General features: G+C 50.0%; 1 protein-coding gene and 1 non-coding gene across 2 annotated transcripts in view; both read right to left on the minus strand.

Moving 5' to 3' along the window:
• Positions 1–939: 939 nt before the first annotated feature.
• Positions 940–23364, minus strand: part of Nsd2 (nuclear receptor binding SET domain protein 2) — a 70072-nt gene continuing 47647 nt past the window's right edge. The window contains exons 10-22 of the mRNA XM_074042744.1: positions 23225–23356; positions 22384–22507; positions 21375–21575; positions 19953–20132; positions 19550–19706; positions 19205–19410; positions 17448–17551; positions 15763–16032; positions 14753–14869; positions 6638–6779; positions 6263–6369; positions 5020–5224; positions 940–3966 (exon numbers count right to left, since the gene is read on the minus strand). Of these exons, the coding sequence (XP_073898845.1) occupies positions 3695–3966; positions 5020–5224; positions 6263–6369; positions 6638–6779; positions 14753–14869; positions 15763–16032; positions 17448–17551; positions 19205–19410; positions 19550–19706; positions 19953–20132; positions 21375–21575; positions 22384–22507; positions 23225–23356 (2217 nt within the window). The 3' untranslated portion in view covers positions 940–3694. The remainder of the gene's footprint in view (positions 3967–5019; positions 5225–6262; positions 6370–6637; positions 6780–14752; positions 14870–15762; positions 16033–17447; positions 17552–19204; positions 19411–19549; positions 19707–19952; positions 20133–21374; positions 21576–22383; positions 22508–23224; positions 23357–23364) is intronic.
• Positions 6888–7012, minus strand: LOC141411255 (small Cajal body-specific RNA 23). The gene has a single exon (XR_012436060.1).

Raw genomic sequence — 23364 nt, forward strand, 5'->3', positions numbered from 1 at the left:
CTTAAAGAAATTCCACTGGCTGAGAGAGGGCTTTCCCTATTAGTGCACACCCTCCCCCGTGAGGTTGAGGGGACCAAAGGTGGCACCTGGTCAGTTTGGGCGGGGGGGGGGGGGGGTGGGTGGATCCCACAATACCAGAGGAGGAGACGGACCTCGCCTGCCACCCATGCCTGCCCAGGTTTTGTATTTGTCTTTTGTACAGTCGTAGACATTTAAGAGCTGTCTTCGGGTACCTATTTTCATTGTAAGATGATCTGAGTATTAAAGTTTAGCTTTTCTAAAGAAAGCCCACACAGAGCTGTGTTTCAGGCCAGCTTGACTCTGCTCAGGGTGCCTCCTCAGGCAGTTGTCGGAACCCAGGAAGGAGAGGCAGGGCGTGGAGACTCCAAGACCTCCTGGGACCAGGGACAGGTAACGGGTGGGGTCACAAGCCCTAGCATCCTCTGCCGTGGACAGGGCCAGGAAATGCACTTCCCCAGACCATCGTGACTTCAGCGGGGACTTGGGGAGCACATGACTTCTGAGAGGAGGGGAGTTTCTCCATGGAACTTATTCCCCTGTGCTCCAGCACGTGCTGTACTTGCCAAGGTTCACTGGCTTCCGGATAAGTCTGAAAATAGAGCTGTCCTCAAGTTCAGAGCACTGGGAAATGGGGAGGCCAGAACACAATCCCATATAAAATAAGTATAAGAAAAAAGCCTTTCAAGTTTTTTAATACAAAAATACTCATACAGTTTTCCAAACACAACTTTCCACTTTAAATGCTATTAATTATTTATTTTTCCCCAACTGGCAATTCTCAAGTCTATACTTCATTATATCCCTCCCACCTCCATACGAATTTCAAGTTTTTAAATCTAACTATTGAACCTGGTGATAGCACCCAGCATTCCTAAGAGGAACCTGACCTTATATTGTATGAAGTTTAGACACCATAGGCACATTTAAACTTGTATTTAATTTGACAGGGCACTTCACATCTCAACAGGGTATGGTGACACCGTGATGCCCACAGACACAGCATTTTACTCTACCGACTAACAGTCATCAACTACACTTCTCATAGGCGAAGATATTTGGCAACTGACAGTTGTTTGCATCAACTTTAATTAAAACAGACGACTTGTTTTTAATTCTTGAAAATAAGGTAGTTCTGGAAGATGGGCACTTCTTCACACATCATGCTTCAGATGTCAAGATGATAAATACTTTACTTTGAAGGCATCGGAAGTGCCAACCTGAGTGTGCTCGGGACCCAGGGAGCCCTGGGCAGTGTCGCCAGGAAAGGAGGACTGTCCACTCCTCAAGGACAGGCAGGACTTTTGTGCCAGACGCACTGCACCACAGTGACCACATTTAAGAATGACCTGATGGTCACATCCCTGCCACCACACACAACGGTGAGGCCCTGTGTCCTGACTGACAGACCTGTGCTGCTGCTGGCCTGGCATGTGCACAGGGCAGGTACAGCTCCTGGTTGGTTTCTGATGCAGCTTTGTCTGTCTGTTTCACGTGAATGACGATGGATTGAAGCTGCTGTTCAGGAAGTCACAAAGTCCTCAAAAAAACAAACAAACCTTCCCCAGCCTCGGAGCACCAACCACATCAGTCACAGGCATGGCCCATGTGCCTGGTCACCCCCAGTGGGAAAGGCCCTTCAAGTTGGTGGCTACCCTCCCAAGACTTTGTTTTACTAGATTTATAAACTGATCTTCTAGCAGTTTTAAAAGTTAGTGTTATTTGCTCATTAATAGTTTTTGGAGAGGGAAAATCTTTTAAAATTTTTGCAATATTATTTCCTTCAGAAAGATCATAAAATAATTTGGAAGTACTATCAAAGTGACTCAAAAATCGTAAGATTTTACTACGGTCAAATACAAAAATAAGTTAATCTGCTCCCCAAAGTGCACTGCGAGCCAGTCCTAACATCTGATGTGGACTTTTCTGTGGCTGGTGGGAAAGGCCAGTTTTGGACAAGTGACAGGACTGGCCTACACCTGTCTAAGGAGCCTGGGCGTAGCCTCCCAAGCTAGAAAGGAGCGGAAATCTGAGCCAACCCAGTACTCAGAGGACAGTTTGAGCAGAGTTAGTTAGGTCCTAGGCCAAAGAGTTACTATTTCCTAGCTGCCTCTCACCAGGCAAGTGCGTTTTCAGAGGTCAGCTAGCTGCAACGCTCTTCTTTTGGTCCTTTGTATGGTTACTTTCTGGGGAACCATGATTGGAGAAGGACCAAAGGGACAGCCACCGATCAGCAGACTTCCACTGGTGAGTGATCGTGGAGGTCCTGGGCCTGCAGGTCCTCACCCCTGCATGACATCCAAATGTGGTCAGAGGGAAAATGGTCAGTCTTGGTCCAAATGCAGACTGCAGTTCCACACAGTGAGAGGGTGGCAGGAAAGTGGTAGTCAGGAGATCTCATTCCACAGAGCTGGTGAACTTCTCTGCAACGCATGGGGTTTTAAAAAGCAGACTTGCTGCCTCGTGTGCCTTCCCTCCCTCAGGAGGCACGTCCTCCCCTTCCTTTCTTGGTGTCCTGAGCTCCTCTGGGTCAGGAGAAACCCATAGGAAAGAAGAGTCGGGTCTTCCAAAGACAGATTAGTACTTCTTGGGTCTCCCTCTGGGGCAGGACCCTTTTAAAAGAACTGGCATCTCAGGGAAACAGGTGTCACCACACCTGGCTCTGAGAGACAGAGTGGGTGTCCTGGCACCCTGTGAGCAGACTCGCAACGGGAAGGAATGGAAGCGCTTCAGACAGCAACCTGAGCTCCGGGAGACCTGGGGTCTCTGCAGTCTGGGCACGGTGCTCCTGCCCAGCTCACTGCTTCATGAGAACTCAGGGTCGCGTCAGTAAATGTGTGTTTTAGTCGGTGGTGGTTTGTGAGACGGGGTTATTTAGCAAGAATATATTGAACATGACAGCCAGAAACTGGTCATGAAAAGCCAAATTAAAAAATGTACAAAGTTTTCCTCCAGATGTTGGTAAGAACTTAGGATGTTCAGAAGACAGACCCTGGAGAAGTAGCCGGAAGCAAATGTGGGCTGCTCCATGTGGCCTTCCAAGTTCTCAAAGAGAAAAACTAGGAGAAAAAATGTGGCAACAGCACTACCACTGCCAGGCTCCTTGGCCGGGCCTCTCACAAGGATGGAAAGAAGCATTTCGAGGGAAAATTCACATTAGCACAAAAGAGCAAACTAATGATCCAGTTGTGGTTGGCTGAGGATCGTGGCCTGAGTCCTGCTCTCTCCTGAGTGAAGGTAGCACTGTAAGTGAACAACGGGAGGATGAACGCCAATAGTGACCTTTAGAAGACACTAGTCTACACATTTCACATGCCCATCAATCTTCAGTCGTAACTTTAACCTAAAAAACTGGGAGGGAGGGAGGGAGGGAGGGAGGGAGGGAGGCTGACATTCGTAGAGATTCAAGTGTAGCTGTAATGCTGTGCAGTAAGGCTTGTTTGTCCTGGGCCCGAGCGAGCCAGTGAGCACGGCTCGGGCGGTCATCAGTGCAGACACAGCGCACGCAGCTGCTGAGGATGGCTCAGTGGTGGGAGGCGCTCCCTCCCGAGGAGGCCTGTACATGTTGCAGCACTACCAGCTGGGTCCTGGGGGTCAGTGCCACACTCACCCTCTCCCTGCAGGCAGGGCTGGTGCCCCACGCCGCCCCTGGATCTGCCCAAGCCTCTGCCTGGCGCTATTTGCCTTCTGTGACCCTCCGCCAACACCGCCTTCTCTTCCTCTTCCCCTTGGACTTCCCTGGTTCTGGAAGAGGGCTCTCAGTCTTGGCACTGGTTGCTGATTCTGCCCCCAAGTCATGCTCACAGCAGTAGGACTGCCCTTCCTGAGTGGAGCGGAAGGCTGTCCCGTCCAGGTGCTCCTTACAGAGTGAGTTGGGGCACAGGTGGCAGAATGAGGTAGAAGGCTTGCCACACACGTCGCAGTGGTGCCAGGGGCACTCCCACTTCCCTGCAAGGGAACACACGGTCAGCCGGGTCAGCAGGCAGGAGAAGCAGGGTCACACAAAGTGTTTGGGGGTTACTGCCGAGCAAACCCAGGACCTCAGGCATGTGCCTTTCCACTGAGCTGTACCCACAGCCCCTTATTTTTCTTAGGAAACAGCACTTGCTGTGGAGCCCAGGCCAGACTCAAACTCAATAAGATTCTCTCGCCTCAGCCTCCCAGTAGCTGAAGTCACAGATGCAACACCATGACTGGCAAATTTACAAAACACTGCTTTCCAATCAGCTGCCACAGAGAAGCTGACACTTGTGCTCAAGGGCAGGCTAGGAAGCAGAAAGGCCCCACCAGCTGCACCACAGTGCTGGGGACACTCCAGGGGCAGTCCACTGTTGATGTGCAAATCCTGGGCAGGTATCTGCTGAGGGCCCTGGCCACCCTGCAGTTCCTACTCATAGGGACATTCACAGCCACAGCGGAGGTCCCTCTCACTTGTCTGTCAACGTTGCTTTGTCACCTTTTGCCATGCAAAGCTATTTTTTAAGAACACTTTTTTTTTTAAGTGCCACTTTTCTTGGCACTTTTTGATCCCTAATCTTTGGATGAGGACTTTGTGATTTTTCTTCTGAAATAACTTCTCACCCTGAGGCCATAATCTCTGAGCTATGTGGGAGTGGTGGGAGAAGCACCTACTCCATCTCCCTCCACAGTCAGACAGGTCCCCCTTGCCCAGCAGCCCCTGCTGACCCCGTGTCCTTCCTGGGGCAGCACTTACATAGCCTGGGCAGTGCGGCTGTCCAGGCCCCATAGGTAGCTCAGGATGACTGGAGACACTGAGGTTTCTGCCAGAGCCCTGTGGTGTCTCACTGTAGACCTCGCCCTGTAAAGGCAGTGATACTCTCCAGGTGGGCCTGGGGCTGCCCTAAATAGGGGCTCCAGCAGGCTCACTGGATTGAGGTCATTCACCACCTAAATGACCAACAAATGTATAACCAGAGGAGGCCTGGTCAGCATGGAGTCTCGGGACAGTGGCACAGTTTGACTCAGGTCCCCAACACCTACCAAAGGGCCGCTTGCCCAGGCCCAGGCAGGACAGGTGGTAGGCCTTGGTGCAAGATTTACGGTCACACAGCACCAGCTGGCCACCATCACCGCAGCGGAAGCACTCATCCTCTGACTGCCTCTTCCCTTCCCCCTTGGCTCTGCGCCTCCTGGTTTTCTTCTTGGCTTTTTTGCCCTTTTCCTCTGAAGAGAGGGATGCTGAGGTCTAGAATGAAGAAAAAGCACAATTCACTTAAAAGAATTAGGCAGACTCAAGTAGTGATTAAAAAGCAAACTACAAAGAGAGGTCCAAAGAGCAAGGCAGGGGTAATCTCTGCATATCCCCCAGGGGAGAAGGAACTCTGCCTGCACAGGGTGCTACACCACCAGCCTCATCCTGAGGAAACCAAGCACAGGCTCTGTGGGAGCCTCCAACAGGAACGCACACCAGACCTGGTGGCTCATGCGAGCCAAGGACGCCTTGGAGAGACTGCCAACCTGGCAGCAGTTAAGGGCAGTGCAGCGATCGTTCAGAATGCATCTCCTACAGGTGGCACAGGTCCAGCTCAGGTGGCATCGGCATCAGAGCTGCCTACGATGATCACAGGCTTTTCTGGGTACAAGAGGGTTCCCCCAAATTCCTGTCCTTCCCAGAAGGTTGGAACATGACCTTATTTGGAAATAGGGCCGTTGAACTACAATTAAATCAGGACGAGGCCATGCTAGTGCAGAACAGACCCTAATGGAGCAAGCATAACTGGTGGCCTTCAGGATGGTGGCCAGGGGTGTGGCTCAGGGATAGAGCTCTTATTCCAGCACTGCAATAAGGAGAGGGGGGTGAGATGTGGACGCAGATGCTACAGAGAAAACACTGTGCAGATGAAGGCAGAGGGCAGGGACACTTCTGCAAGCCAAGGATTTCCAGTCAGCACCAAGAGCTAGAGAGGCCTTTGCAGGGAGCACACCCTGACTAGCTATCTTCCTGCAGCTCTGCTGTGCAGGCCGCACAGCCTGGAGTGCTGGTACAGTGGCTACAAGGCATGCATTTGGTGAGGAAGTTAACAGGCACCTCTGTTAAGAGAAAGTTTGCATCTACTGCCTCTTGGATATCTCCTAGCCCCCTGCAGGGACCTCAGCCCTTTGTCACAGCAGCAAGTCCACTGACAGGAGGCACTGCTTACTAGAAGGCCGTTTTCCCAGATGTCAGGACACCACCACCAGCTGTGACGTGTAGGCTTCGTGTTAACAAGTTGCAATGCCTTACCTTTGGTCTGTCCCCAAGGAACCCGCTACAGTTGGAGGCTCCACACCGGCAGACCGTCTTTTCATTGCCCAAACAATCGAGATTGTAATTAAAAGTCAGCTCTGTCCCTAGGAGGAGAGGAGACAAACACCGTGCTGGGAACCCTGGCCCCCACCTGAGCTTCACAGCTGTCTGCAGAACACACATCCAGTTTCATCCCCACAGAAGCATGGCTGATGGCTTTGCAATCCACTTCATAAAATAGATGTTCAAAACAAAACTTTCAAATCAGCACCAAGACCCCCAGAGCCCTTCAGCCTGGCAGTGCCCAGCATCCAGCAACAGCCTCTGCCTGCCCTCACGGCTGGGAGCCCCACAGTGCCCCAAGTGCTGTACCTGCAGGGATGTCACACACGGCAAACAGGCCCACCCGAGTGTCCCCGTTCACTGTCCACTTGAGGGTCTCACAGTTGGGCTGGCAGCTGTGGTTCATGAATCGGGAGTAGTTCCCTTTGGGGCCAGCATCAATAATCCGGTCCTACAGGGTGAAAGAGTGAAGTGCAGTTAACGGCTCAATTCAGCACCGACATGCTCTCTTTAAGGCAGTCTTCCCCATCGTGAGTTACGTTACAGGTGCAGCGGTGCTTGTTGTACTGCCAACCATGGTGTCCCACATCTACTCAAGCAGGACACCCCCAAACCAGTCCTGATGCTCTTGCTCACAAAGGGCAGGTCAGGACCACATGGAGAGGACCGAGCCCTGGGGAGCAGTGGTGAGACAGGACAGTGTACCAGCACCAACACCACTCGCGACGGCACCACCAGACAAAACTGACTCAATGGGAGAATGGGCAAAGATACAAACGAACAATTCCAAAGAGCAAATCTAGGTAAACAAGCATAAGGAAGGGTGTTCAAGTTCTCAGTTAAGAAATGCAAATTAACATGAAAACGGGCTCTGACTCCAGTGCTGACGCCCCAATGTAGCTGAGATGAGAGGGACAGTATAGGCTGGCAGGAGCGAGTCTGACAAAGCCATCTAGCAGAAGCCATGAGAACACGGTAGCATGGAGAATCAGCCCACTGAAAGCCAAGCATCTGGGTGTAAAGGAAAATGACGCCCACTCGTGGCCACACTGGAGAGACTCCACTGCCCAGACCAGGGAGATGGACAGGTAGGTGCAGTCTTTAGACCACAGCACGGCTGGGAAGGGTCCCTATTCTGAGGGTTCTTCGATGAGCCATAGACAGTCATATGTGACTGGGGATGAGTCTGTTCGCAGACTCCATAAGCTGTGCCTTGTGGGCCCTACAGCACTGTGAGGAAGCCACAGTGGGAAGCTATGCACACACCACCTGATGGGCACTGGCCCTGGATGCCTCCCAGGGGACCTGCTACACGCTCACTACCAACAATCTATCCTACATGCATTATTCCTTGAAAAACAGAAAGGTGGGCTTACACCTGTCAGTCCAGCTACTCAGGAGGCTGAGGCAGAAGAATCACTTGAGCCAAGGAATTTGAAGGCAGACTTGGCAAAACAGTGAGACTTCACCTCAAAAAGTAAAGTCTAGGGCCAAGTGCAGTGGCTCACACCTGTGATCCCAGCTACTGGGGAGGCAGAGGTAGGAGGATTGTGGTCTGAAGCTGGCTCTGTGTAAAAGCAAGACCTGAAAAATACAGTGTGGCTCAAGTGGTAGAGTAACTGCCTAGCAAGCACAAGCCCTGAGTCCAATCCCCAGTATGGCAAGAGGAAAGGGGAGGACAGGAGACAGGGAAGAGAAAGGGGAAAGGAAGAGAAGAGAGAGAAGTGTTAGCACGCAGTCACTCACAGTGCACTGGCTGCTGCTATTTCTCGCAGTATGGCCTTGCACAAGCTTGGCGAAGGCGACCGCTCTGCCACCAAGCCTGCAGTGTGCTTGTGACAGCTCCCTGATACTCCGTGACGTTCCTTGACGCAGAAGTGTGGTCCTCACGTGTCCCACATGTGCTGTGGCAATGCTGTGACCCCCCTTGGGATGAAGGTAGGGCAGGCTCCCTGCCATGTGGGAGAGACCACAGGCCACTTGCTTTACATCAGTGGTGAGCTCAGCACCACTTCTGTTACTACATCTGTGTGTGCGCCGGTCTTCAGCTTTCGTCATTGTATCGTAACTGATTTGCAGATGGGCTCTGTCCACTTAGGATCCGACCCTTTTTAACTGTGTGTCAAGAACTTTATCACAGGTTCACATCTGAATTCTCACTTTACAGCACCTTTTCTCAGCTTTCATCAATGCTATGCCTTACGCACTCAGCTGTTCCTACCTTCCTCCACCTGAAGTCCATTTGGAGCTTATTTTTCTAAGTAAAATGAGAGGAGGCATCAGTGCTGGCCAAGTGACTGTGCTGTGCCCTAAGGAGCTGGGATTATAGATGTGAGCCACGGCGCCAGGCTCTGACATTTTTATGCTCTTGTTTTTAAGCACTTAATGGTGTGAAGTGACACCTTCCATTTAATTCCCCATGTCATTTTCACAAACACACAGCTGATAAAATCTCCTCACTCCACCACACAAAGTAAGAAGCTCACCAGACCACAGTCCCTAGAATTGTCACTCTAAGTTTTTTTTGTTTTTTTTTTTTTCCAGATAGGGTCCCCCTGTGCTACCCAGACTGGCCTTGCAGCCTGGGCTCACATCACATCCAACTCTCGTCTGCCAGCAGCCTTCGGCACCATCCCGACTCTCTTCGCTATGGAACCACAGTCATGAACTTCTCAAGTTCAAGTTTTTCTTCCTACAGAGTCTCCTCTATTCTTTCCTCCAGCTAAGTTACAGCCAGTCGGGTATCCACTGAAGCCAGTGAGGGTCATGTTATGGGAGCTCCCTGGGGTTTGAACTCATGCCCTGGCACTTGCTAGGCCACTACCACTTCAGTCACTCTCCAGCCCTGTTCTGAACTTTCTCTCACAGGGGCCACACCAGCAGTACTCAAGGGCCCAGGTTTTCCACATCCTCTCCAACAACTGTTATTTTCGGTTTGTATGACAGATGTCCTACTGCTGTGAGGTATAATCTCATCAAGTTTTGGGTTGTATTTCCTCAATGATTAGTGATGCTGACCAACTATGAAAAGTGCTGACTGTTCACCTGTCTTCCTGGAAGAGATGTCTGTAAAGTCCTTTGGATAGCACCCTTATCACATATGACTTGCAAATATTCTCCTACATCCTGTAGGTTGCCTATTTACTGTTAATAATGTCTGTTGCACAAACATTTTACATTTTCATGAAGTCCAGTTTGTCATTCTTTCACGACTTTGGTGTCATCATCAAATGTGGCGGCACTGAAGCTTTGACCTGTCTCTTCTGGAAATCTTATTGTTTTGCGTCTTACATCTTTGCATGTGGTGTCAGGCAAGGGTCTGACCTCTATCTTTTACATATGGATATCCAGTATTCCCAGTAGTAGTTGTTGAAAAGACTGTCCTTCCCTGCATTGATGGGCTTGGCACCCTTGTGGAAAGCCGTTTGACCATGCACTCTCTACTCTTTCTTACTCTGTGTCCGTCTTTATATGAACACCATGCTGTCTGGTTACTAGCAAGCTCTCATAAGGTTTGAAATCGAGAGCATGAGTCCCTCGGCTTCTGAAAAGACTGTTTAGACTAGTTGGGGCCCTTCAAGATTCCCTCTAAATTTTAGGATAGGTTCTCTTACTTCTGCAAAACATGTCACTGGAATTTTGATAGGATTGCACAGCACCTGTAGGCCACTAAAATGGGTATTTTGGATGGATATTCTAGATGGATATATTAACACCACTGAGTCTTTCAATTCCCAAACATGGGATATGTTTCCATTTGTTTTTGTTTCCTTTGATTTCTTTCAGCAGTGTTTCATAGTTTCCATTGTACAAGTTTTGCTTCTTTGGTTAAGGTGGTTACTGAGTCATTTATTCTTTTTGATGCTATGGTACATACAATTGTTTTTGGAATAATTTCCTACTCAGGTTGCTCACTGATAGCATATAGAAACACAACTGAAGACTAGGCACAGTACATATGTAACCCCGCAGCACAGGAGGATCAGTTTGAGGTGGAGGGGGTGAGGGAGGGGAGTGTGTAAATAAACGTTAAGACTCCATCTCAACAAAAAATAAACCACTTGGGAGGCTGAGATCAGGAGGATCAATGCACAAAGCTGGCCCAGGCATATAGTTTTTGAAACCCTACCTGGAAAATATCCAACACAAAAAAGAGGTGGTACAGTGGCTCAAGTGATAGAGCGCCTGCCTAGCAGGTGTGAGGTCCTGAGTTCAAACCCCAGTACTGCCAAAACAATAAATGAGCCAGGTGTGGTGGTGTTCATCTGTAATACCAGCTACACAGGAGGCATAAGTGGAAGAATCAATTTCCAAAGCTAGCCCCAAGCAAATTACAAGACCCTATCTGAAAACAAAACAAAACAAAACAAAAACCTAAAAGCAAAAAGGGCTGAGAATGTGGCTCAAGTGGTAGAGTACCTGCCTAGTAAATACAAGGTCCTGAGTTCAAATCCCAGTATTGTCAAAAAACCATTTACACATACACATGCTGAACTTGGTTTGCTAGTGTTGAATTTTTTTTATCAGTGCTCATAAGGGACACTGGTCTATAGTTTCCTTGTAGTATCTTTGCTTCAAAGAACAAGGTGGGAAATGTTTGCTCCTTTTCCATTTTTGGAAGAACTTCCAAAGGATTTGTAGTAGTTTTGTTGTTGTTTCAGGCAGCACCGGGTGCTCTACTGCCTAAGCCCCAGCCCCAGGCACAGTACAATTCACTGCTAAGGTCAGCAGGCCCAGGCCTTTCTTTGTTGGGGAACTTTTTTTTTTTTTTTTTTTTTTTTTGTGGTACTGGGGATGGAACCCAGGGTCTTACACATGCCACACCTCAGCCATGTCCAGAGATTTCTGATTACTGATTTGGTGTCTTGTTGGGTTTTTCATGACATAGTCATGGCAGATCTTGTTCCTAGGTATGATGAACTTGATTGAGCTCAACTGCTGGTGTGTGACTGGTCAGAGTGCTCCCTTCGATCCTGTCCTCCCTCACTCTGATCTCTGCTTTTAGTAATCTGAGTCTTCTCCACTTTTCCTTAGTCCATCTTGCTAAAGGCTGGCAGTTGTGCTGATCTTTCCAAAGAACTGACTTTTTGTTCTCATTGATTTCCCTGCTGCTTTTCTATGCTCTGTATGGTTATCATGCTGGAAGCTTATCTACACCAGCTCAACTTGAAAACATGAAAGCTCTGTTCTTTCACACCTCTGCCCATCCCTTTCTGTTGTTCATGTCACAAAACTCCATCTCCAAACAGGTAAGCCTCAAAACTTAAACTGAATTTTAAATGTATTACCCACTTAAATTATGTAGACACAAAATATGGAGATATAAGTAAAGTTATAATACTAGGCTTTACACAAATAACTTCTGGTCTTACCTTCTAAATTTTCACCACTGGCACATTCCTATGTTAAAGTAACTTGGTCATCGGAGGCATTTTCCATTTCTTCGATTTGAACTTCTCAACTAGACTAATCTCTTTGCAGTTCTGCACTGTTTCAGCACCTCACACGGCTACAGAGCCCTCTGGGTTCCCTGGGGCTCCTGGTAAGTGATCTTAGGCCTGGAGAGCTCAGCATTTCCACCCCTACTGAAGCCTCAGGGATTGTGCCCATCACAGTCCCTGGGGACTGTGGGACTCAGTGTGTGCCCGACAGCAGAGACACAGGCATGCCAACTGCAGTGGCTGCAATATAGGCTATCAGCCCTGGCTGCTGGGTACAGCCCCAGGCAAGCCAATTGCAGATGCTGGGGGGCTGCTGCTGGCGGCAGAGCTGTAGATGCTGGCCTGGGCACAGCTCTCACCCGAGGGGTCTGGCTGGCAAGTGGATCCTAGATGGCTGGAGGGTCCACACAGAAAGTGGAGCTTATGACCTCAAGTGACATCCTAATGAGAGGCAGCTCATCCAAAAATGTAAACCCTGTAAAGAGCCCAATGGCTTCTGCAGGGAAGGAGAGCAGGAGCTCAACATGTTTGTTGAGATGGGGTCTTACTAACTTGTTTTTTGCCGGGGCTGATGTTCCATACCTCATGACCCCTCGGGAAGCCACACACGGGGGTGGGGGGGTGAGGGGGCTTTAGCCTCTGAGCCTGGCTCTCACCTGCCTTTGCTCCAGCAGCAGAGCATTCCCGTCTACAGAGGTGACTTCCTTAGTGCTCACACACAGGCTGCTAGAGTTTTCCTGGTGCTCAGGCAGGCACTTCCCTTTTGCTATAGTTGGTTACTCTTGACTTCTGTTCATTGCCCTGCAGAATCCCTGCTCACCTGTTCATCTAGTGTACCAAGCCCACCTCTACAGAAGGCCTATGTCACAAGCATGTGAGGAATGTGCTCAGAGCCTATCTCCTGAATAATGTGTCCCAACAGAACCTGCGGACGAAGTGCTGCTCACCTCTCCAGCTCCAGCATCCACATTTTTTAACCTTTTATTTTTGGCAGTATTGGGGATTGAACTCAGGAACTTGAGCCATGCCCCAGCCCTTTCACTTTTAGTTTGTTTTTCAGATCTCATGTGTTTCTGTGGTCCAGCCTCAGACTGAGATCCTCCTACTTATGTCTGCTAAGTAGCTGGGATTATAGCTGTACATCACCACCCCCAGCCCACAACAAAAATTTCAAACCTACAGGGAAAAATGGAATGTGCAATGCACATCAGTGCTCCGCCCCCGCCACCCAGACTCACAATAGCATCTGTCACACTCGCTTTCTCTGCCCTCCACTCTGCTTGCATGTCAGTACACATGTGCACATGCATGCACACACACTTTCTCTGATCCCCAGAGTTGCCAGCCTCTGACCCTTGACCCCGTGTAGTCACAAAGTGCAGTCTCTTGTGTGGCCTCAGTACCTTCTACACCTGAGAAATGTGACACCAAAAACAGTTTCTTAGTTGGGTGTGTTGACCATACCTGTAATTCCAGCACTCAGAAGGTTGAGGCAGAAAGGATTATGAGTTCAAGGCTAGTCTGAGCTACAAGATGACACCCTGTCTCAAAAAAAAAAAAAAAGGACAGCTTCCTATCCAAACTTGGAACTCCCCCACTGTCTCAAAAATGCCCTTTCTGAGCTCCCACCACCATCTCTACGCAAGATCCCATCAGAAAGGCCTCTGTTTATCTGAAGTCTCATGACACTGATCTCACTGTACTGTCCCGCTGCCTGGGAGCCACCAGGCTTTCCCAGGACTCCCTGCCGGTCCCTGGAAGCATGGTAGCCCTACATCCCCAGATCTCTTTGGTTTGTCTTCCTTGCAGGATTACTCACAGTGCTTGGTCTGTGGTCATGTCTGATTTCATTTTCAAGCACTGTCCTTTTCTGTTAGGTTATGAGCAGACTGGCCACAGAAGGCGAGAGTGGCCTTCTGCCTGCCTTCCTGTCACAGAGCACTGAGGCACAGGAGGCTGCACCTTTTTCAGCTGAGGCCGGCTGCCAGCAGCAGCCCACAGTGTGAGGGAGGAATGACGCCCGCCCTCTGAGGAGGGCTTGGCAGAAGAAACACTCACCGCTGTTGGAGGATAGTCCCAACCCTGAAAGCATCCCAGAAGCACTTTATCCATGTCCACTTAGAAACTGTTTTATCTTCTGAGAACACCCAGCTGTGTAAAACTCTGGGCTAAATGCTGGATGTGGTGGCACATGCCTGTAATTCTAGCACTGCAAAGTCTAAGGCAGGAGGATCAAATGCCAAGGGCATAGAGGGCTACAGAGCAACACCCTGTCTAAACTGCCCCCCAGCAAGAAAATCTGCACTGCAGACAGGTGCAGTGGTACATGCCTGTAGTCCTAGCTACTTAGGAGGTTGAACTCCAGAGAACACAGCAAGATCTCATGTCAAAAAGAGAGTGAGAAGAGGTAGATATCAGGAGGATCACAGCTCAAGGCCAGCATGGGGGGAAAAAAGTTAAAAAGACCTCATCTCAACCAATAAGATAGGTGGCATGGTGGCACAAGTCTATCATTCCAGCTACACAGGAGGCATAAGTAGGAGGATTGAGGTCCAAGGCCAGTCTGAAAAAAACTAAAGCAAAAGGGACGGGCGTGTGGCTCTGTCATACAGCATCTGCCTAACAATGTGAGGCCCGAGTTCAAAACCCCAGTACCGCCAAAAAAGAAGGAAGAAAGAAGCCTGGACTTCAGACAGACTCTCTACTGTGTAGCCAGGAAGGTGCACCGTGTTCCCATTGTGTTTTTCTTGTTTCTGCCTGACCTTTATAGGACTCTTGGTATGTGATACACTCTTAATGCTGCCCTGGACACACACAGCTCTCAGGACACCCTGCACTCAGAGGAACATGTGCAGATATTTGAAAGAAAAAGGCACTGAGGAGATGAACTGAAAATGTCACCACAATGCAAGCACCAGTCCTACAGGTGGATCTTCCACATTCAGCAATGTGCAGAAAGGGACAGCAGAGTCACAGCTCTTACCTTGTCTATAGTGAGCATGTAAAAGTGAGTGATGTCATTCTCGTGTGCATACTTAATTCTTGCCATACACTCCTCTTCATCGATCAGCTCACCAACATACTCATTAACAAATTCTCCCTAGAAATCAGAAGAATATGACAATGGCAAGATGCACACCAACCAATTCTCAATGTCAGGCTCAAGATGCCAAATCATCTATCAGAAGAGGGCCTCAACATGCATTCTACTGCCTCAGTGGTGGGCCTACAGAGTCCTTATTAATCAAAGTAAATTCAAATCCTCCCATACCTATTTTAACAATAAAAGTTGTCAGTGACAAATTTATCTAAGTATTCTCCTCCCTACAAGGCTTTTCCTCTTAGGAGCATGTCCAAAAGTCTGGCATCACATCAGACACGGTTCATGCAGGCACTCCCAACAGGAAAATGGCTTGCAGGATCAGCAGCTGCAGATGCAGAGGATTGAGGCTGTGGGGAGGTCTCTGGAGTCTTTTTTGCCACTGCTGAAACTGGCACCACGACTTATGCTCTCTGTGCTGGTCCCACACTCATCATGACCTGCTGTCTGAGACCGCCACCCCAGGCCGTGCCAAGGCAGGTCAGGGCCAGGCTGTGACAGGACGGGTAGTTGGCAATTCAACTTGAGAACAGATGTTAACAGCCCCTAATGTTTGCCAATGCCTTCAACCTAGATCACATCAGGACCAGCCCTGGTAAGAGCTGCCTGCTCTTGTTGCTTGGGGAGTTCCTGAGAACGTGGCTGCTAGTTTAAGCAAAGTGGTCACTTCACACACCTTCCATTCCACCAAAGTACCCTTCACCATTTTGACTAAGGCATGATTCAAGGGAGTTCATGAGTATTAACTGTGATTGATATTACTTATGTAACATTTTGCAAAATTCAATTATAACTCAGTTTGAAAAAATGATTAAACACCATTCTTCATGAATGCCAACCACACCCAGCAAGCCACTGCTCTTAGCAAAGGGCACTGGGGGCACAACACACACCTTTCTGATGTCCCTCTTGGCAACCAGGCCCCACCCTTTGCCATCCGTCTTGATGATCTTGGTCTCGGGGTACTGGCGCTTGGTGAAGCACTGGTTCTGGCAGAACTCGCCCGCGGGACACACCTGCGGGTGGCACTCAAACATGAGCATCCTGTTCAGACACTCGGAGTCAAAACCGCAGGGGCTCTCGTCTGTGGGCTTGCAGTTGCACTTTGGGATCTCAGAAATATCAGCGGTATAGATCTGGACCTTCCCATAAGGCTTATTTACCTGCACGGAAGAAGTAAGCTGTTTTGGTACCAAGTATACAGAGAGCTTTTGGGTCTCCCTGCACCCCATACCCCCCACACTTGCCTCCCCATCCACCTCCTGGTCAACCTCCAGGGCTCACTGGGCAACACTCTGCCAACAGCCCCCACTGGACCCCACAGGGACCCTTAGCCCTCCCAGCACGAGAGGTGCACCGGCAATTCTGACCTGAGTGCTTTGCATGGTGGGGCTGGAGTGGGGGGCCACCATCCTAGCACCCTCGCCCATTATTTTACCATAGCCTTTGTCTTCCTACTGTGAGCAAGAGCTGGCATTTACCCACGAGGCAAAGTGTGTGTCCAGCAAATGCAGGATCAGTGCTGACCCTCCCTTTCTACAGGCCTGTGGTGGCCACGAAGACCACCAAGGGAGACTGTGGTGAGCAGGAGGGCATAGCCTGCCCCTGACCTTGCAGCTTATCATTAATTAAAGAGCATTCAAATAATAAAAGTGGCAGACGGAAAGAAATGGAAGCAGAAATAGACAGCACGTGGGGAATGTGCTGAGAGACCCTTTCTACTGTGGTGCTGCAACAGACTGTAACACCAGACAGCAATCTGGAAATTCCACAAGAACCTACAGATCGCACACTCTCTGATCCACAATACTGATTCTGGGAATCCATCCCAGAGAAAATATTAAATACAGATAAATAAAGAGAATACTTTCCTTACACACAAAGATACTGACTACAGCCCAGATTTTAGAAGCAAAGACAGAGCGCTTGACTTGGCTGCAAGGCAGCCACACACTTGTGTCAGAGGCTCTGGGCAATGAGACTCAGTTGCACCAGCCAACCAAGTACAGTAGGACACTCCCCCAGAGCTGCCCTGTCCCATGCATGGGACCTGTGCACAGCTTCCTGCCAGGACCCCAGGCTCACTAAGGTGAGTGGCAGCAGCCAGGACCCACTGTCCTTCCTTGACCACGTGGTCTTTGAGGTAGGGCTCCAGCTCCAGCTGAGTGCCTCCTCTCTGAGGTTGTCTTTGTGACAGTGGGTCCAGGTGGATGGACAGCTTGTCCCTCAACCTCTCCTGAACTACGCAGACCGGTCAGGACTGTCATTCTACCCCTTCTCTGGTTCCCAGGCTGAACCTCACACTGTAAGGCAAACTGAACCCCCACACAAACCCGTGACCCAACAGGTCTCCCTGGGTGGCAAGGACATCTGCTGTCTGTCTCCCATGTGGCATTCACATGGGCCGCAGCTACTCCCAAGCAGCCCTCATACCAGGCATGGCCTGGGCATGAAGAGTCTGGAGCCCAGGAACCACTCCTAAACCACTCCATGGAGAACATGAGCACACCCTCTCACACACACATGCATATACACACACGCACACCAACACACATGCACACCCAGCCCCACATGCCACCTTGATGTGCTTGTACGGTGGAGGCTTGCGCTCGCTTTCCTGTGTTTCTCGGGCTTCCCGCTGAAGTTTGATCTCACGAAAACGAGCTTCAGCTTCTTGCAGTGCTAAAAAGTCAATGAATGCTTTAGTAAGTAAATGCTTCTACCTTTTAAGCTCTGTATTTTAATGGTTTACTCTAAACATTCACAGGTAAGTGCAGTTACTGGTCCATGAAACCAGAGACTTAGAAGGCTGTACAAGGGCAGGTATGTTACACTGAAGAGTACGCAAAGATACCCTAGTGATTAAAGGACCTTGGGCCACTGCCTGGGTCAACTCAGTACAAAAAACGCCCCAAGGCGGTCTTCTGTTTGGCACTGCTGGTCAACCACTGAGATCTAAGGACAAAGTACTGGTGCTGGTGCTCAGAACACCCTGTGCTAAGACAGAAGACGAAAATGCACCTTTGCTCCTCTCACAGGAAAAGGCTGACAGGGGACACTGGCCAAAGCCAGAGCACAGCCACACCAACACTGAGCAGACTGCCACTCAACTCAAGGCCTGTCCTGAGGTGGGTGGAGTAGTGGCTATTGTCAGTCACAGTGGGCCTGGCTTGACAGGAGGCCAGTGTCAAGAGTCAGGAGCCAGTCTTACACCAGCTGCCTGCTATATCCAACTTGCTAGGCTGCCTTCCCAGTCAGGATTTCTCCTTTTAATAATTAGAGTCTTTTGACAATTGCTTGTTCTCATTCAGACTCTGGGAGCCCTATATCCTGAGCTGGCCACAGCGTAGCACTGGCTCTGCTGTGGGAGCCCAGTGTGTGTTTTTGAGGTTTTGTTTGTTTGCAGTACTCAGGGCCTACATCTTTGAGCCATTCCACCAGCCCCTTTCTGTGATGGGTTTTTTCGAGATAGGGTCTTGCAAACTATTTGTCCAGACTGGCTTCAAAACATGATCCTCCTGCTCTCTGCCTCCTGAGTAGCTAGGATTACAGGCATGAGTCCCTAGCACCTGGCCTGAGATTTCCCTACTGCCCTTGTTCAGTGTCCACCTGCCCTTGCTCCCTGTCTCTCCACCTACCCACATTCCCTCTCTACCTGCCCTCACTCTCTCTCTACCTGCCCTTGTTCTCTCCCACTCCACCTGCCCTCACACTCTCTCTCTCTCATCTGCCCTCTCTCTCTCCCTCTCCATCTGCTCTCTCTCTCTCCACCTGCCCTCTCTCTCTCCCTCTCCACCTACTATCAATGCCAATTCTTCTGGTGCAGTGGTCACATCCCCGCTGTGTCTTGTCTCCTTCCCATCTGGGTCATTTCTGTCTCCTAGCCTGGCTGTGGAATCTGAGGCAAAGTGCCCTTGCCACCTGAACAGTGGGAGGCACTGAGCCCTGCCATGTCTGCTGAAGGGAGCAGCGGCCACCGAGCCAGAGTGCAAGGTCCAAACAGTGGGAGACCCCTCCAGACCTGCCTCTCTCACACAGGCCAGCTATGGAAATATCTGTGATTAGGGCTGGAGATGAGGCCTTAAAAGTAGCTTTATCACACCTTAGTGAGATTATTCACAAACTAGTATTACAAATTATTAATTAACATACATTATTCTATGTCTCAATAAAGAAACCAGTCAGTAAAGTTAAAGTTTTTTCTGATTTAAAAGTACAGACAGAATGCTCAGTCTAGTATTCTCTACAAAGATCAAATTTCAAAAGAGCAGAAATGAGGATTCACAAAAGGCACATGAGAGCACTGTTCTGCTCTCCACTGGGATGTCTCCGTACCATTTTTGAAGACTCTTCCAATTCCTCGGACCCCCTGGTAGCGGCTGCCCCGGTCCCCCTCCATGTACGGGAACACTCGTGCCTGATGAGTCCAGTAATAATCTTTAGACCCAAAGAAAAACACAGGGAATTCTCCAATCTCGTGCTTCATTTTCTGAATATTTGGGGGAACATTTTTGGGATGGCAAACTTCTGCCGGCCACCATCTATTATAAATATTAAAAACAGGGTTCACAGACTCTTCAGAGAGAGTGACAATAACTTCAATACTTTTAAGCACCGTAAAGTAAAACAAGAACATTTGAACAAAGACAGACACAAAGCATAGGGTTCCATTTCTCATACCTGTAGTTCCCAAGCTTGACCCAGATGATGTCTTGGAAATGGAGCTTCTTCCCGGCCCGGCAGTCATTGCAGAACCAGCTGCCATCAGGCATCTCGATGCTCAGGCAGTCAGGATGGAAAGCCGCTGGGCAGGCCTCACAGCACAGCAGGCTGCCCCCTGAAAGAGGAGGCAGGCCGGCCGGGTGAGCCCACCTCACCAGGTCGGTCTGGCCCTCTCCACCACTGCAGCCCTGGCTGGGATGCAGGAACCCATGGGTCAGGGCTAAGCCATCACACTTAGTTTAGAGCTCAGCTATGACGCACTGCTAAATGTGACAACGTGACAGCATGGAAAGCATGAGGACCACAGTGAAGCTGAGCTGCGTGTGGACAGCACGTGTGGCAGACAAGGGTTGGCCCTCACCTTTGGAGCACACAAAGCACCAGCTCACGTTGACGTGGGTGTGGTGCCGCTTCCCCTTCCGGGCAGTGAAATGGCCCGTGCAGATGATGCTGTTGGACGCGATCACAGAGCATCCTGCTGCTAGACAGGCATCCCCTCCGTGATAAGCCACAGGGCAGCGAACACACCGCATCATTTTGCCTACAAGCCAGAAACACACCCTGAAGACCCTGGACACTGCCCTCTTCAGGACTGAAATCCAAAGCCTCAGAAGCTTGCAAAGTTAATGATGGAACACAGCCAGTCATAAAGGTGTTTGATGACCACGCCTTCCATCAAGGCAACAGTGCGCTGAGATATTGAAAAAGATGGACAAGCATCTAAAACTTCACATTCTTAAGTAAGGTTAGCAAGTGTTTCTCAGCCTGGGTTTGCAGGCATTTGGGGGATAAGGAGGACTATCCTGTGCTTTTTTTTTTTTTTTTTTTTTTTGGCGGTATTGGGGTTTCAACTCAGGATCTTGTGCTTGCTAGGTAGGTGCTCTACCACTTGAGCCACTCTACCAGTCGTTTTCTGCTTCAGTTATTTTTCAGATGGAAAGTAATTCAACTTAAGGCCTGTCTTGAGGTGGGCAGAACAGTGGCTATGGTCAGTCGCAGTGGACCTGGCTGACAGAAGGCCAGTGCCGAGAGTCAGGAGTTTTTGCCTGGAGCCAGCCTTGGAACAAGGTCCTCCTACCTTTGCCTCTGAGTAGCTGGGGTAACAGGTGCCCACTATGCCCAATTTATTGGCTGAGATGGGATCTCACTAACTTTTTCCTGGGTTGGCCTCAAATCACAATGCTCTGAGTCTCCACCTCTCAAGTAGCTGGGATTACAGATGAACCCCATGCACTTTTGACAGTGAGCAGCATCACTTGTCTCTCTACCTATTAGATGCTAGCAACACATCGGCCAACAATCTCCAGCCATTGACAAATGTGCCCTGGTAGAGAAGCCCTGGTACCAGAAAGGGCACAGCCGCTGCCCTCCCCAACTTCACACAGCTACTCAAACAGCACAGATACAATCTAATTTAATCTGTTTTAAGACTTTTTCCCGGCTGGGGTTGAGGTTCAGGGTGGAGCACTTGCCTAGCATACACAAGGCCCTGAGTTCCATCCCCAGCACCAGGAGAGAAACAACAACAACAAAGTGTTTCCCTTAAAACCAGAACAGAATTCATGAAGATGGCTCAAAGAGTTCCCTTCTTTTAAAACCAAGAATCATAAAGATGGTATTTAGGGCAAAAAGAAGAGAATGAGAGCAGGTCCTGTGTCGCAGCAGAAACACAGGAAGTCATAACCTCTGGTGATAGGCCCGACAGGCATCCAGCCCACCTGCTTAAGCGACTCCGCACTGCATCTCAACTCACACCTAAGTCAGAAAGGCGCATGCCCTGTACCTTTCGATGGCCGTGGGTTTGAAGGGTTGGAGGCATGGCAGCTCACACAGCTGTGGAGAGGGCAGCGGAAGCCCCGGCTCTCAAACACAGTAAGAGGGTATTTCTTTACACAAGCTTCATGGTAAAATTTTCCACACTGAGTTACAACACAGCGTTTCACCTCTGTCTTGCTCTCCTTACACACGAAGCACGAGTGAATCCCTAACAGATGGTTCAAAGAAAGGGGAAGAAAAAAGGGCAAAAAAAAGTATTAAAAGTATTTCTAATCTGCTGGAAGCAACTGACTGCCTGAGGCAGCCTGTGCTGCTCAGATTTCCAGCCTTGCTGACTAGTTCAAGCACTCCTCATAAACACAGCCCTCAGGGTGGCCTTGCTGCCATTGAGCACCAGCTCTGCCTGAGACACAGGGAAGCAACTGCGCTGCAGGCCAACCTGGAGAGAGGCCTACAGGGACTGAGTCCTCTGCAGAAAGGCTGCCCCTCCTTTTTGGGGACTGCACTGCTGTTGGGCGGCCTGGGCACGTGTCCTGATCCTGACACGTGTGAGCCAGGGAACTCCTTGGCCAGTGGGCAGATGTGCAGCCCATCCTCCCATGGTGACCCCACACTATGAGGAGTAACCTGTTCTTTCTGGGGAAACAGAGGCTCAGATACAGTGTAAGACCTCCCTGTTCCTATAACCATCACTGTTCTGTGACTGACCATGTTACCTGCCTTAGTAAGGCAGGTCCATCTGGAGGTGCGGTACCCCACGACAGCCACCTACAGACAGAGCAAGGCTCAGGCTGGCCACTAGAGGCAAAGGTGTGGCAAAGCACACAGCCCTTCATCTGCTTGCTCCTCTAGCCAGTCGCTAGTCACTGTGTCCTGAACTACCTGTCTAGCAGTGCTCTAGCATTCAAGTAGCAAAGCCTACCACCTGCTGGAAAGGCACTAAGAAGAACACAGGATGCCTGACAAACAGAAGCGCTGCCCACTCGGGGGACCAAGCCTCCAGAGCCAGAACTTGCCTGAGGTACACTCGCTGCAGGTGAACCTTCCTTCCGGTCTCCGGGAGAGCCCCAGGCAGGCCAGGTGGAATGCTCCACAGCAGGGACCCTCACACAGCAGGAGGCTGCCGGTCTTCTCACACAGCTGTGGGACAGGAAGGCAAGCAAGCAGTATGAACCACGCCCATGGGCACTCCTCTGTGCTCTCCTTACCTCGGGGACAGTTTGTCCCTGGGATCTTCTGCTGCACACGACTGAATGCAACCCCTTTGCAGTGAAGGACACGCCTAACAGCAGATCAGAGCCAGCCATGTTGCAGAAAGGGCTGAGGGTACAACAGACCCCACACGCTCAATGGCGCACTCAACATGTTTCAAGTCAGATCTGAGAATCAAGAAGGCCCTCAGCGTGCTTTCACCAGAAACCAGTCATCCTTCCACAGGGACAGGTACCTGTGCCTGCAGCACAGAGAGGTAGAGTGGTCTTCTCCAAGGTCATCCAGCCAATACCCAGCAGAGGCAGGACACCCACCCAGGCCCTGATGTATGTGTTAACAGGGAAACCACATCACCCTAGCACTCGCCTCTTCCACCAACTTCACATGGTTCGTGTGTAAAAGTGTGTGCAGCTTGTGACATTATCTGTGAGACGCACATCCCACCCGAGAATGAACACGGTTAACTCCCGTAACTCCACCTCTGGACTCTGTGGGTGGCTTAACCCCTTGTAAACAGACATAAGTGAGTGGTGATGGGGCTGGGGAGGGATTTGGAGGAAGAGAGAATGCTGGAGACTCGCTCTGTGGTCCCCAGGTCCACATCAAATGCCCTCATGGATGGACCAGATGCTGCCTGCCCCTCACCTGACACACGTACTCCTTTTTGGTGGTCACTCCTCGTTCAGACTTTTTAGATGAGATGGATACTTCGGTCTGTGTTTCATCTGCACTTTCATACGGGGACTCTGAGGGCTCATCTCCTGGGCTGTCCGAGACCTGGAGAT

This window comes from Castor canadensis, chromosome 9, assembly GCF_047511655.1.
Source record: "Castor canadensis chromosome 9, mCasCan1.hap1v2, whole genome shotgun sequence".
In the NCBI taxonomy this organism is placed as follows: domain Eukaryota; kingdom Metazoa; phylum Chordata; class Mammalia; order Rodentia; family Castoridae; genus Castor; species Castor canadensis.